Raw genomic sequence first — 11,898 nt, 5'->3', positions numbered from 1 at the left:
GGGCGGGAGCAGCAGGTTTCACCGGAGCCAGGCCCCACCCACGCGGGCCACACCCACGCGAGGCCACACCCACGCGGAGGCCCCACCCACGCGGGGGCGCCCTCTGCTGCTCCCAGCTCCAGCCGCCGAAGAGGGCCCGAGACCTCAGGTGGGGCAAAGACAGGGAGGGCCGGGGGCGCTCGGACACCCGGGTCCTGTCTCTCTTGGCCCAGCTGACCCTGCTCCGGTTGCTCCCGCTCCTTGGGAAGGACCCTGGAAAGGCACCCCGTGTTCTGCCTGCTGAGGCACAGCGGCGACCTGGTCGGTGGGGGAGACGAAGGGAGTCGACCTGCCCCCGCCCCCCCCCAAGAAATGGTGTTAGTTTACAGAGTGTTTCCCAAGGAATAAGCGGCCCTTAAAGGCCCGGCCTGGCCCCTCCAGGGTTAACGCAAGAGAGAGTTGAGGAGTTACTCAACCTTTTCCCAGCTGAAAAGCTGAAAAGCGAGATGGAGGATGGAGATAAAGAGCCGGCTCTCCAGGCGTTGATGGTTAACCCGGCCCCAGGGCGGGCGGGCGGCAGCCTCCGGAGGGCTGAGCCTCAGCAGTCCAGCTGCACCCCGCTCAGCCTCCCCACCCCCAGCCTGCGCCCCACCACAGTCCCGAAGGCCCGGCAGGGGCTGTGTTGCCCCCCCCCCCCCCCCCCCCCCCCGCCCGGGGTCCCTGCGCCGCCCAGTGTGGATATGAGGGCTTGGGCTGCCCCAGCAGCTGGAAAGAAGGGAGGCAGGTGGGAGGAGGGTCTTCTCACTTGGGGTCGAGTGCCTTGTCCCGCAGTAAGCGCTGCATCCCCGGAGTCTTGGTGGACAGACACCAGGAGGCACTTCCTGTGAGCTGAGCCTGGGACGTGAGCCCAGAGAGCCCTCACTCCAGGAGCCGCTGTCCAGTTGGGAGACAGACAGTTAGGAGGGAATTGAATTACTACTGGGGTAAGTGTGTGGCCCTGGGAAGCCCACAGGCTGTGGGGGCCCAGGAGAGAGGCTGCAGAACCCGCAGGACTGGAGATGGCGGAGGGACGGAGACGGAGCATTGCCTCCTGTGAGGTCATGTCTGCAGGCAGTCTAGGCGGGCACCCCTGGAATTGGGCGAGTGAAGAAAGATGAGGGGCCTTTAAAGAAGGGACGCCTGGCTGTGTGAGCGAGTGTCCAGTGTCCTCGGGAACTGGGGCTGGGGCGGGAAGGCTAGAAAGGCCTTGGAGACCCTGCTGAGGCACACGGCCTGACCTAGCGGCTGCTGGGCCACCCGAGGGCTCCACACAAGTGGAGGACCTGGCACAGCTGGTCCTGCCGCCCGCAGACCACAAGGCAGTTAGAGGAGAAAAGCTGAAGGCCAGTCTCTACATTGCTGCCTCCGTCAGAGGGGGCTGTGATGTGGGAGGGGCTTGGGGGTGTTTGCAAAGATGTCCCAGGCCCTGCCTGAGGGGAGAGCTGCCATTCCCAGGAGATGTGGTCCAGGCTCAGAGGGGCCAGCCACTCCCCAGAGCAGGTGCAGAGAGGGGCTCCTTCTAGGAACCCATCGCCCCTTCTCAGGGGCGCGCAGGGCCCGAGGTGACCCTGCCTTCACCTTGCTTCCCCTCCTGTCCTTTCCCCAGTCCACCTCCTCCCCTCATGGGCTCGAGCTCCGGCCCAGCCTGGTCTCCGGGGTCAGCTGCACTCCAGCTGCCCAGCTTCCTGACCTAGGGGCCCAGCCAGCGAGGCACGGGCCGGTGTGGGTCGGCCTCTGGTAGCGCTGCTCCCAGCAGGCCAGGCGGGCTCCCTGGCCCCTGCTGGCCCCTGGCCCCTGGCCCCTGGCCCACAGGCTGTCTCTACTTGGTCAGCAGGACAGCTGTTTTCCAGCTCCTTCTGAGGAGTGATGGGGAAAGTGGGTGTCTGGTCAAGTGCTTGGGTAATGATTCTTGGATCATTCAGCATCTGGGTACCCCCCCAGGCTCCGTGTCTGGCCCCAGGGACGCAGCCTGCTTCTGGAGCCCGGTTTGGTGTGGGGGTTGCCCAGGCAGGCTCTGGACAGGCCCTCTGAGGGGACGCGCCCTCAAGAGCTACAGAACCAGGGAGAGCAAGGGCCAGGCGGCCGGGCCTTGGCAGCCTCTTCTGGGGGCCCCCCTCCCCGATCACAACCTCCTCCACTTCTATCTTACCTGTTGACTCTCAGCCTCTCTAACTTCCTTGGGCTCTCTGATTTTCCCTCTCCTCTGTGGCTCATCCATTCATTCAACAACTAGTCATTTAGTGCGAATCCTGGACCAGATCCTGGAGCTGTGACCTGAGGTTCTCACCCTCACTTGTAAGAGGCCTGGGTCCTGGAGGTCCCCAGCCCTGGCCGGCGTTAACCCTTTATTTGCTGGATGGTGGCGAGGTCTAGAGAGGGCCCCTGAAAGGGCCAGGATAGCTGGGCCAGCCTCTGCGGGGACACCTGGAGACCTTTGGGCCACAGATCTTTACCAACCTGTGTAGGAGGATGTTGATATTTTAACAACTAGCAGGTACCAGCTGGTGTTGCTCTGGGGCCAGCAGAGAGCCAGACCCCGACCATCCTCCATGTTTGAAGGCCCCCTGGCCCACTCTCCCGCTCTGAGGGCTCTCTGGCCCGCCACCCGCATGGAGAGGCTCAGCTCATGGCGTTCTTTTGGATCAGCTCATGATGGCAGGTCCTAGGCTCTCCCTCCCGCCTCCTCTGGCCTGAAAGCTCGGATGGAATTGGGGGCTTCATCTCCCACTCCTCCCTCTCCCCCTGCCCCGACCTCTTCTTAGGGGCCCCTGAGTCTGTCACCAGCTCCCATCCTGCCTAGCCTGGGGTCTGTCCAATCTTTGACCTTCCATCTCCAGTTTCCAGCTGTGACCAGTTGAGCGCCTGAAGGGTGGCCAAGGGAACCGGTGTCTGCTGCCTGCCCTGGCCCAGCCTGGCCAGGCTGTGCATGGGGACCAGGGCTCGGGTTACTGAGTAACCTGGGGTTGCTTGGTGCTGCTCTTTATCAGGGTCACCTCCCCCTTACTCCCTGCTCTCTGGGCTCAGGAATCCCCCACGCCACTCGGCTCCTTTGGGCCCCCTGAGCTATGTCCAGTGTTATGGGGAACAAAAGAGAAAAGCAGCGAAGCGCCCGAGTCATTGAGACACTGGTCATTCATTCATTCCTTCTGCATTTTTACTGGATAACCTTGGGCACGTCACTGAGCCCTCTTTGAGTCTGTTTCCTCATCCAGAGCAGGAATGCTATTCCCTTTGTGGGATTGTTACGGCTCCGGCAGATCATTGATGGCGAGTGCTGACATTTTCACACGCATTCAACAGATGTGATGATGGTTACTGTTCTAATTGGCTGAGCAGACAGGACAAATGGGTGGCTGACTGGAACACTCTGTGGACGCCTGTGCCTCGGGGGACAGACGGGCGGAGGGGGACAGACACAGTCTCAGTGCGTCCTCCCATTATTGGCTGGAGGGCTTGAGCAGCAGGGGCCAGGGGCTTAGGATAGCACACTCGAAGGGTCATCAGGCCAGCAGCCCCAGTGACACAGCAACTCTTGAATAGAGGAGATTGGGAAAGGCAGGGCCTTCCTCCATTTAACAAATATATATTGAGCACCTACTGTGTGCCAGGCACTGTGCCATGTGCTGGACATCCAGGGGAACAAGACAAAGCCCCCGCCCTGGGCGGGGGCATGTTCTGGGGGAATATAAGTGAATAGGCAGAGGGCCACCTGGGGGAGACCGGTCCTGTGGGGTTGCACCCCATGATAGAGGTGATCAGCGAAGGCTTCTCGGAAGAAGTGGTGCCGGCATTGAGACCTGGCCTAATTTCACAACTGGCGTGGAGGAGGGGATTCCTTTTCACCTGACACTCTGGTGTGAAAATAGAAAAGAGGCTATATTAGCGAGTTCCTCGATGCCCATTTTGTGGCAGTGGATGAACCCCAGACCTCAGTTTCTCCTGAAAACCACAGCCACTGCAGCACGGTGCACAATATTGTTGTGTTTACTACACGGCCTGGTGAAAATGAAATATGGCTTTTCTTCCCCCAAGGGCTCACCATATTAGACTCCATGTAAAAATTTGTCGGAATCAGATTACTTATGTTAAAAAAAAAAAACAGACAGTACCTTGAAAAAGAGTTTGTCAGGAGGCAGTGACCTCAAACCAAGGTTTTTATCATTCACTTAACACGGTCTGTTTGCACTCCTTCTCTATGCCAGGTGCTGTGCTGGATTCTGGGGAACTGTCCTCAGTGCCCCACCTGTCACCACCACGTGGAACAGAGCTGGATGAGACGTTGTCTCAGTTCCTGAGGCCTGACCGCGCCCTGCTTCTGTGGTACAACTCTTGCCCGTCCTTTCGGGGGGTGTGGTCAATTCCTGACCAGGAAGAGTTTTGAAACAGCCACGTGCAGAAGGTAAGAGTGTGCCCTCAAAAGGAATGGGTGCTAGGTCAGAGGCTCAGCTGTCCAAGAGCAATTTTGTAAAAGGTGAGAGATTTAGACGACCTGAAGGGAAATCCTTCTGGGGCCTTGAACTTCAGTTTCCTCGTCTGCCACACGGACATGATAACAGTGCCTCTCCCACGGGCCCCGCGAGGGTTCACGTGCACACAGCCCGTGGCGTGCGGGACGTCTGTAGTGTCGGTCACGGTTGTTCCTGCTACTAAGAGGGAGCCTTGTAATGAATGCTGTGGCCATTTCCTTCTTTCCCTTCCATTCCTCCTGTTACTGGCCTTTGGAGAACTTTGTTAACTGCTGGGAATGGGACCAGTGGCCCTCAGTCCTTAGCTTTGGAAAATAAAGAAGTGTGTTCAGTTAGCTCTCAAGAGCCCGCCTGGGGCCCCTTCCGAGAAAAGGCCAGGAGGCGATCCAAGGTGCTGGGCTTGCTTCTAGGACCGGGTCACATGGAGGTGGCTGCAGTCACAGGGAGAGGGGCCCAAGGAGCCACCTGCCCACCTGCCGTCTCTTCTCCAGTTGTCTCAAGGATTCCGCCACTGCGCCCTGGACAGGCAGATGGCTGCCCCATGTCCTTCTGCTTCTCCCTCTCCCAGGAGCTGTTGTGCAGGCATAGGATTGGCCCTGGCTCCCTCCCTGACTCCCCAAACACTAGGGACACTTTTTTTTAAATTGGGGAATATTGGGGAACAATGTGTCTCTCCAGGGCCCATCAGCTCCAAGTCAAGTCGTCCTTCAATCTAGTTGTGGAGGGCTGAGCTCAGCTCCAAGTCCAGTCGCCGTTTTCAATCTCAGTTGCAGGGGGCACAACCCACCATCCCATGCGGGAATTGAACCGGCAACCTTGGTGTTGAGAGCTCGCGCTCTAACCAGCTGAGCCATCCGGCAGCCCCACAAGGGACACTTTTTGATGAACACCTGTTTTCTCTGGAAAGGGAGCCGCCGAGCAGAAATGTCCTTCACATCTGACTGGGGACAGTGTTTGTGAAGGATGGAAGCACATGTCCTCTGCCCAGGACCTGGGAAGGGACCTGGCACGGCAGGACGAGAGGGGCCGGAGTGAAGGTGGTGATGTGGGTCCTTAGGCTCTGAGCAGCTCGTGATGCAGAAAGGGACAGGACTGGGCTCCCTCTACTGCGTGTCTGGGGACATGGCCTGTCCGCTCCAGGTCGCCCTCTGGCGGCCATGCCAGGTCCTGAGATGCGGGACACATGAGAGCTCGGTGTGGTTAAGCACGCGCCCGCCCACCCGTTCAGCTCTTCATTTCATAGCTATTTATTGAACCATGTGTTGCAAGGTCAAGCAGGCCCTGATTTCAACCCCGAGAAGACAGGCATGGACCGGGAGGGCCGTCTGGCCAGAGTGAGCTGAGCACATGCAGAGCTCAAGGCCCTGGGAGGGAGTTGGGGCTTTACCGGAAAGATTATGGGAGCCAGTAAGGGGTCAAGATGGGTAATGTTGTCTGAGTAATTATTTCAAAGGATTTCTCCGGCTGCCTGGGGAGCAGGGACCCAGGGCTAAGTGGAAGCAGGCGGCCAGCAGAGGGGCCTCTGGGACAATCTAGGCAAGAGCGGTGGTGGGTGACCGTGGAGAAAGCAGGAAGCAGTCAGTTCCTGGCAGGACTTGGGAGAACCGACCGGGTTCCCTGAAGGGCTGGGTCTGGGATAAGAGAGAAAGCAGTTGTGATGGACGGAACTGTGCGTCGAAGCCTCCAGCCCCAGTGGGATGGCATTTGGAGACGGCCTTTGGGAGGTGATGAGGGTTAGATGAGGTGATGAAGGTGGGGCCTTCATGGTGGGATCAGTGCCCCTGTAAGAAGAGACACCAGAGAGCTTCCTGTCTCTCTCTGCCACGTGAGGACACAGCGAGAAGATGGCCATCTGCAAGCCAGGAAGAGAGAAACGGGACAGTCGATGGAGGGGGATGAGGGGCCCAGGGAATTTCTTTTTTTTTTTTTTAAATAATAGGAGATGCTCAGTGAACGAATGAGGAATGAATGAAGCAAGTGGAGGGCCTGCCCCGCTGTCCAGTCAGGTCCTTTGTCCTCCCGTCAGCAGTGGCCCTCTGACCGCCATTCCTACAGATGCCGAGAAGCCCACCTGTGGTCAAGGCAGAGGCAGAGACACACACCACTTCCCCACCTGTCCCACCTCTGTCTCCAAACGGTGGAAGGAAGGTGATTTGGTGCCTCCATTCTTGTTCTCCTCTCACACTCCCTTAGCCTTTCCAATCCAAGCTGGGGATGGCAGCGTGACACCCCCTCTTCCTCTCACACAACTCTGTTCTCTATTCTCGCTCTCCTCACCCCCTAGGTGATCTCCTCCTGTTTTGTGGCTTTCAATATCATCAGTGCGCAGATGTCTACCAAATTTTTGTCTGCTCCCCAGACCTCCCCACTGAATTCAAGTCACGTATGTGACTGCCCCGGTGGACGTTTCCACGTCAGTAACTAACGGGCGTCACAAACCTAACACAGTCTAAGCCGAGCTTCCGTATCCCGCCCCTACCGCTCCCTCCCCCAGGCTTCTCCATCTCATAAATGCAGACTCTTATCGTGCCAGATGTTCAAGTAAACAATCGGAGTCATCCTCGATGCCCCTTTCTTTCACACATCACGTCCATCCGGCACCGAATCCTGAGAGCCGTACCTTCAAAATATATTCAGACCCCCAACACTGGTCACCACCTCCATGGCTGCCACCTGGGTCCAAGCCGATGTGTAAGAGAAAGCGGTGACCTAATGTGGCTCCAATGCCTAAGCCAACCTCAGCGGTGCTCCTCTCAAATACTGAAAAACTTGCGGCTAGACTTGGCTCCTCACTAAAGCTAAACTGACTTCCCAGTTGGAAATTTCCAGATGCTTGTCTTTCTCTCTCGGTGTTCCAGGCTCACAACTGGTCCTTCTCTGCAGTATCGCTCACATGTACCCACTGCCCATCTTTGTTTCCACATCCTTTATCCAGACCATGGTGGATTCACAGCAGATTACTGTTATTAATTTATCCGGGTCTCGCAACTTCCATTGTCCCTCCACCCCAAATGTGTTGCCCATGGTGTTTCCGTTATTTTCTGTGTGCCTCGGCACGATGTGAAAGCTTCCTATGGCCCTCCAGGGCTTCAGATACAATCCGACTTTCCAATGGTTGCCGCCAGAATAGTTCCTGGAGAAAGCTGCGTCCTCTGTTGTCAGCTGCTGTACACTGTACCCTATTCTGGGGGGTGGGTGGCGAACCTCTTCTCCTAATTTCTGATGACTTATTCTCCTAGCTCTAGGTCTTTGTGCAAGCTTCCCAACTGACATGAAGCTGCTTTACTCATCTGTCCATGCCACACAATCCTGCCCCTTCATCAGGTGGCATCAGAAGGCCACTTCCTCCAGCAAGATTCCAAGATTGGTCCAGATGCACCCTAGTAACCTCCCTCTCTCACCCTCCCCATTACTGTACCCCTCAATGTACTGCCCTAGAGTACCACTACATTTTGCAATGAATTCTGTGTCCTTATCAGACAGTAAATCCCCCCAAACTTCTCTTCTGTAACGTGGATCTCTAGATACCTTGTACAGAGCTCTGCACTTACTATGAACTTGTGACCTAAGCAACCATATGTCGGATATAAGATAAGAACGTGGGAAAGAACACACGCAATAACTTTGTTTCATAATTCATTCACTGAACCGGGGCAGCTGATGCACGCAGACCACTGCAGACCAGGAGATCAGGCTGGGAGTGAAGAGTCCTTGCTTTCCCTCCCAGGAGCCAGTCTTGTTATGGATGCTTGTACATGTTCCAGAATAGCCATCTGTTCCTGGGCCAGCTGGGTCTGGAGCAGGAGATTGGCGTACATACATTCCAGGAGTCCTAGGCGTTCCTTAGGCTTGTGGTCAGCTCTTGCAGGAAGGGCAGTGCAGGACCAAAGGGGACAAGAGAGAGACTTGTGACTGCGGGGGGCGGGGGGGCTCCAAGATGGCGCCTCTCACCTTTCCGGGCGCAGCTCAACCCAGACACCTTTGCTCAGCCGGCTCCTATTCAGTGAGGCCTGCCTGGCCACCCGATTTTAACTGGAAACCAGTCGCTGGAATTTATTACCCTTCTCCTTTGCTGTACGTGTTGTCCCCACAGTATTAATGGTCAAGCGGCCTATTTTGTAATTACTTATTTAATAGTTGTGTTAGCCCCCCTTCTGGAACGTAAGCTCCAGGAGGCAGGGAGTTTGTCTCGTTTGTTCACGGCTGTGTCCCCAGCACCTGGCGAGTGCCTGGCAGGTAAGTAGCCAACAAACCCGCGATGAGTGGATGAAATGGGCTGGGAACGGGGCCTACCTTCCCTTTCACGAGCTCAGGGGGTGCTCAGCCTTCTCCTCCCACCTGACAGTGTCTCATTAGCAGTGACCTGAAGTTCTTCCTTCTGTGTAACCTCAACCAATCTTGCTGCATCAGCCCTTTTTCCTCCTAATGTTTTCAGCTACAGTAAAGGCAGCCAGCTCTTCGTTCACCTTGGTAGTTACATTACCTACGATTTGTGTATTTATTGGTCTTGACTTCTGAGGTCCTTAATCTCTGAGGTCCTCAAAAATAGGGATCATGACTGTGTAGTGCCCTGTTAGGCTGCCCACAGGTATGCTAAATACCCACTGATTTCACCATGGGGGGAAGAATAATAGATATTCCCTGACCACCGTTTAACATTACTAGCAAGCAGTAGAATTTTCATTTCAGTCCAGCCTAGTCTAGTCGAGGTGCTAACCAGGAAACAACACAATCAGTAGAGTCAGGAAGAAATCCGTAGAACGAGTAATCAGTTAGCTCCCAATGAAACACCTAGAGGTGCCCGGACTCCAAGCTGGCTCCAGGTCAGTGGGAGACAGCTCAGGCCACCTCCTCTATGCTTGGCCCCACCCGGCTGAGTCCACCTGGGAAAGCCTCCCTGCACCCTTACCTGAGTGCAGCTTGCTTGCCTGGAGGTTCAGGAAAATAGCTGGTGGGGCACTGGCTTGAAGATTAATAAAGCTGGGGGAGGGTTTGGCACGACAAAGAGGCACAGCATCACCTTCCTCTTTGGCTGGAACAAAATCAGAGGCAACTACTCAGAGCTCACCCCAGCAAGGCATGGCCTTTCCAGTCAGATGCCTGCAGCTGGTCTATCCATGCGGGGGCTGAGGCTCTGCCCTGAGTCGCTTCAAGGAAAGTTCCGTAAGACACACAACAGCGAGACCAGAGTGGGGCTAAGGGGAACCGAGCAGAGGTGGGATAAGCTACAATCTCACTAGCTTCCCTTTTACAAATTCTTACTGCCTGTGCTCCGCATTCACCAGTGTACGACATACACGGTTTCCTAGGTGCTTAGTATCTGGGGAGGGAGAGAACCCCGATGCTGAGGAGATGGTGACAGAAACACAATGAGTCTGACAGTCCAGGGTGGAAGTAAGGCCTTTCATCTTTTAGTTGTACCCAGTATGTGAGTAAATGTGAAAATGAGTGCTTTTGAAAAGGGGGAAGAGGTCAGTAGGAGTACAACAGAGAGGTCTCCAGGCAGGTGGAGGGTATTTATTGGACCTTGGAAACAGGAAACTTCTGATGAGTGGAAAAGGTATTTCAAGTGGGAGAGAAAAGGATTGCAAGAGCAAAGGGAAGGAAGGAAGAATATCGCCGGACTGACGAGCCCTGGGAAACTGGCCAGAGCTAGGGGTAAGGACGGTGGGATGCGCCATGCCAGACCCATTGCAATAGCGAATTGGATATTTTAGGCTTTCGCTTGAATGCAGTGGAAAAGCCTTTGAATTGTTTAGGATTAGAAAGTATGACTCAAATTGAATTTTAATTAATCTATAGGTATTCAAATGGGTTGGACATTGGAAGAAGTTCTTAAATGGGAACATAGATAACCTTTGGCAAAAGTAGTTAAGTTAGAAGGAAAAATTGATTTGTCGGAAGATGATGATGAATCCCATTAGGAGATGTATGTTCTTTTTGTCCACCGAGCCACCCTTCCTTAGGAAACCATTCTGTCCCCGGACTCCAGGCCACACTGGGGGGACTGCATCAGGCCCCCTTCCCCAACAGAAAAAGGCATGTGACCCAACCGTGGTACCCTGTCCTCCTTGGCAACCGTGATTGATCCAAGGGGCAGGTATGGGAGGCAAGCGGGGCCCGAGTCACCCCCGGGGATGACATCTGGACTCTGTGTCGGAGAAGCTTGCTTGCTTCTGAGTTGCTGCGGAGATGTAAAGCTGGGGCCAATGAAAGCTATGGAATTTGGCCATCATGTCAGGGACGCAGGTACAAGCAAGAGATGAGAAACCAGGAGGGAGACGGACAGACAGACAGAGACCCTCAGGCACTGCACCCCCGTTCCAGTGCCCGGGACCCTGGTTTTTGCAGCTCTTCTTCCTGTTCCGTGACTATCTCAGCCTCCCTCCCAACTGCAGCAGCCTCTGAATTTCTGATTAGACAATAACAGAGGATGATGCTGGGGAGAAGCAAAAGGAGGCAGGACAGAATAACAATAAAAATAATGACAAAAGGTGCTTTCCACATCTTATCTCATATATTTGTCACAATGACCTTATGAAGTCGGTAGCTTTAGCCATATTTTATTTGAGGAAACTGAAGTTAGGAAATTTGCCCCAGATTCCACAATTAACTTGTGGCAGTGCTGGAATTAAATCCAGGCCTGTCAATTCCAAAGTCGTGCTCTTTACCACTGCACAATACGCTCTGCGGAAAGAGCTAGTGCACTGATGTCCAAGGTATGACATCGCAGGACTCTCAAATCAAGTACTCTGCTCTACCTGCAGTTAAGTGGCTAGACAGATGGCCTTGGGCATGTCCCTGGCCACCAGTGGGGCTGCCCTGCTCAACCTGAGTTAGTTATCTGTTCACTCTAGTCGACACTATGTCTCCTGGGACCCCTGTACACAAAGTCTTGTTCTAAGTATTAAGAGGAGATACAAAGGAAGAATATTATATTCATTCAACATATAATTATTGAGCATCGATAATTTAACAGGTCCCGTTCTAGGCACTGGGAATACAGCAATGTTCCTATTACGTGGGATGCAGAACAAAGACATACTTCCCAATTAGCCAAGTAACAGGAAAAAACATATACAACTAGAATCATTTTCCCAAATGTGGAGCAATTAAGGCCTGGCTTTTAAGGGAGGGGGAGCCTCCGGCACACACCTTTTCTGTTAGTAGGATGACCGGTAGGGTCCTCCATCTGAGCACCCACAGATGTGTTTCCAGAGGCCTGGAAAGAAACATCGGGTCACGTGATCAACAACCATGCTATTATTTTACTGTTGACAATTTTCTAAGTTCTCTCTGGCAGATCTCAGGCTGTTCCAATTTGGGGAGGAAAAAGTGGGAAAGGGTGTACTCTTTTATTTTATGGCCAAATGTTAAGTGACTCTTCATGGATTGTTTGTGCTCTCCTAGCCCC

The 11,898-nt window shown here is 54.5% G+C and overlaps 1 protein-coding gene and 1 long non-coding RNA gene across 3 annotated transcripts; one reads left to right on the top strand and one right to left on the bottom strand.

The window, feature by feature from the left end:
- Nucleotides 1-81: 81 nt before the first annotated feature.
- Nucleotides 82-7,850, top strand: LOC117015376 (uncharacterized). Its single transcript, XR_004421703.1, has 4 exons — nucleotides 82-148; nucleotides 4,221-4,417; nucleotides 6,424-6,632; nucleotides 7,724-7,850. It is a non-coding gene; the product is annotated as an uncharacterized LOC117015376 (long non-coding RNA).
- Nucleotides 7,755-11,746, bottom strand: TSACC (TSSK6 activating cochaperone). Of its 2 annotated transcripts, none has more exons than XR_004421702.1 (3): nucleotides 11,640-11,746; nucleotides 9,394-9,516; nucleotides 7,755-8,345 (listed from the first exon to the last, which is right to left on the bottom strand). XR_004421702.1 is itself a non-coding variant. In XM_033093987.1 (3 exons), the coding sequence occupies exons 1-3, from the start codon at nucleotides 11,674-11,676 to the stop codon at nucleotides 8,121-8,123; spliced, it is 372 nt and encodes a 123-aa protein (XP_032949878.1). In that variant the 5' UTR covers nucleotides 11,677-11,746; the 3' UTR covers nucleotides 8,119-8,120. The 2 variants fall into 2 exon arrangements, 1 of the variants encoding a protein (XP_032949878.1); XM_033093987.1 differs by having other exon boundaries at nucleotides 8,119-8,326; nucleotides 9,388-9,516.
- Nucleotides 11,747-11,898: the final 152 nt, after the last annotated feature.

Source organism: Rhinolophus ferrumequinum, chromosome 22 (genome assembly GCF_004115265.2).
Source record: "Rhinolophus ferrumequinum isolate MPI-CBG mRhiFer1 chromosome 22, mRhiFer1_v1.p, whole genome shotgun sequence".
Lineage (NCBI taxonomy): Eukaryota > Metazoa > Chordata > Mammalia > Chiroptera > Rhinolophidae > Rhinolophus > Rhinolophus ferrumequinum.
Note: the sequence above shows the minus strand (reverse complement) of the source record. Positions and strands in the feature narration are given on the sequence as shown.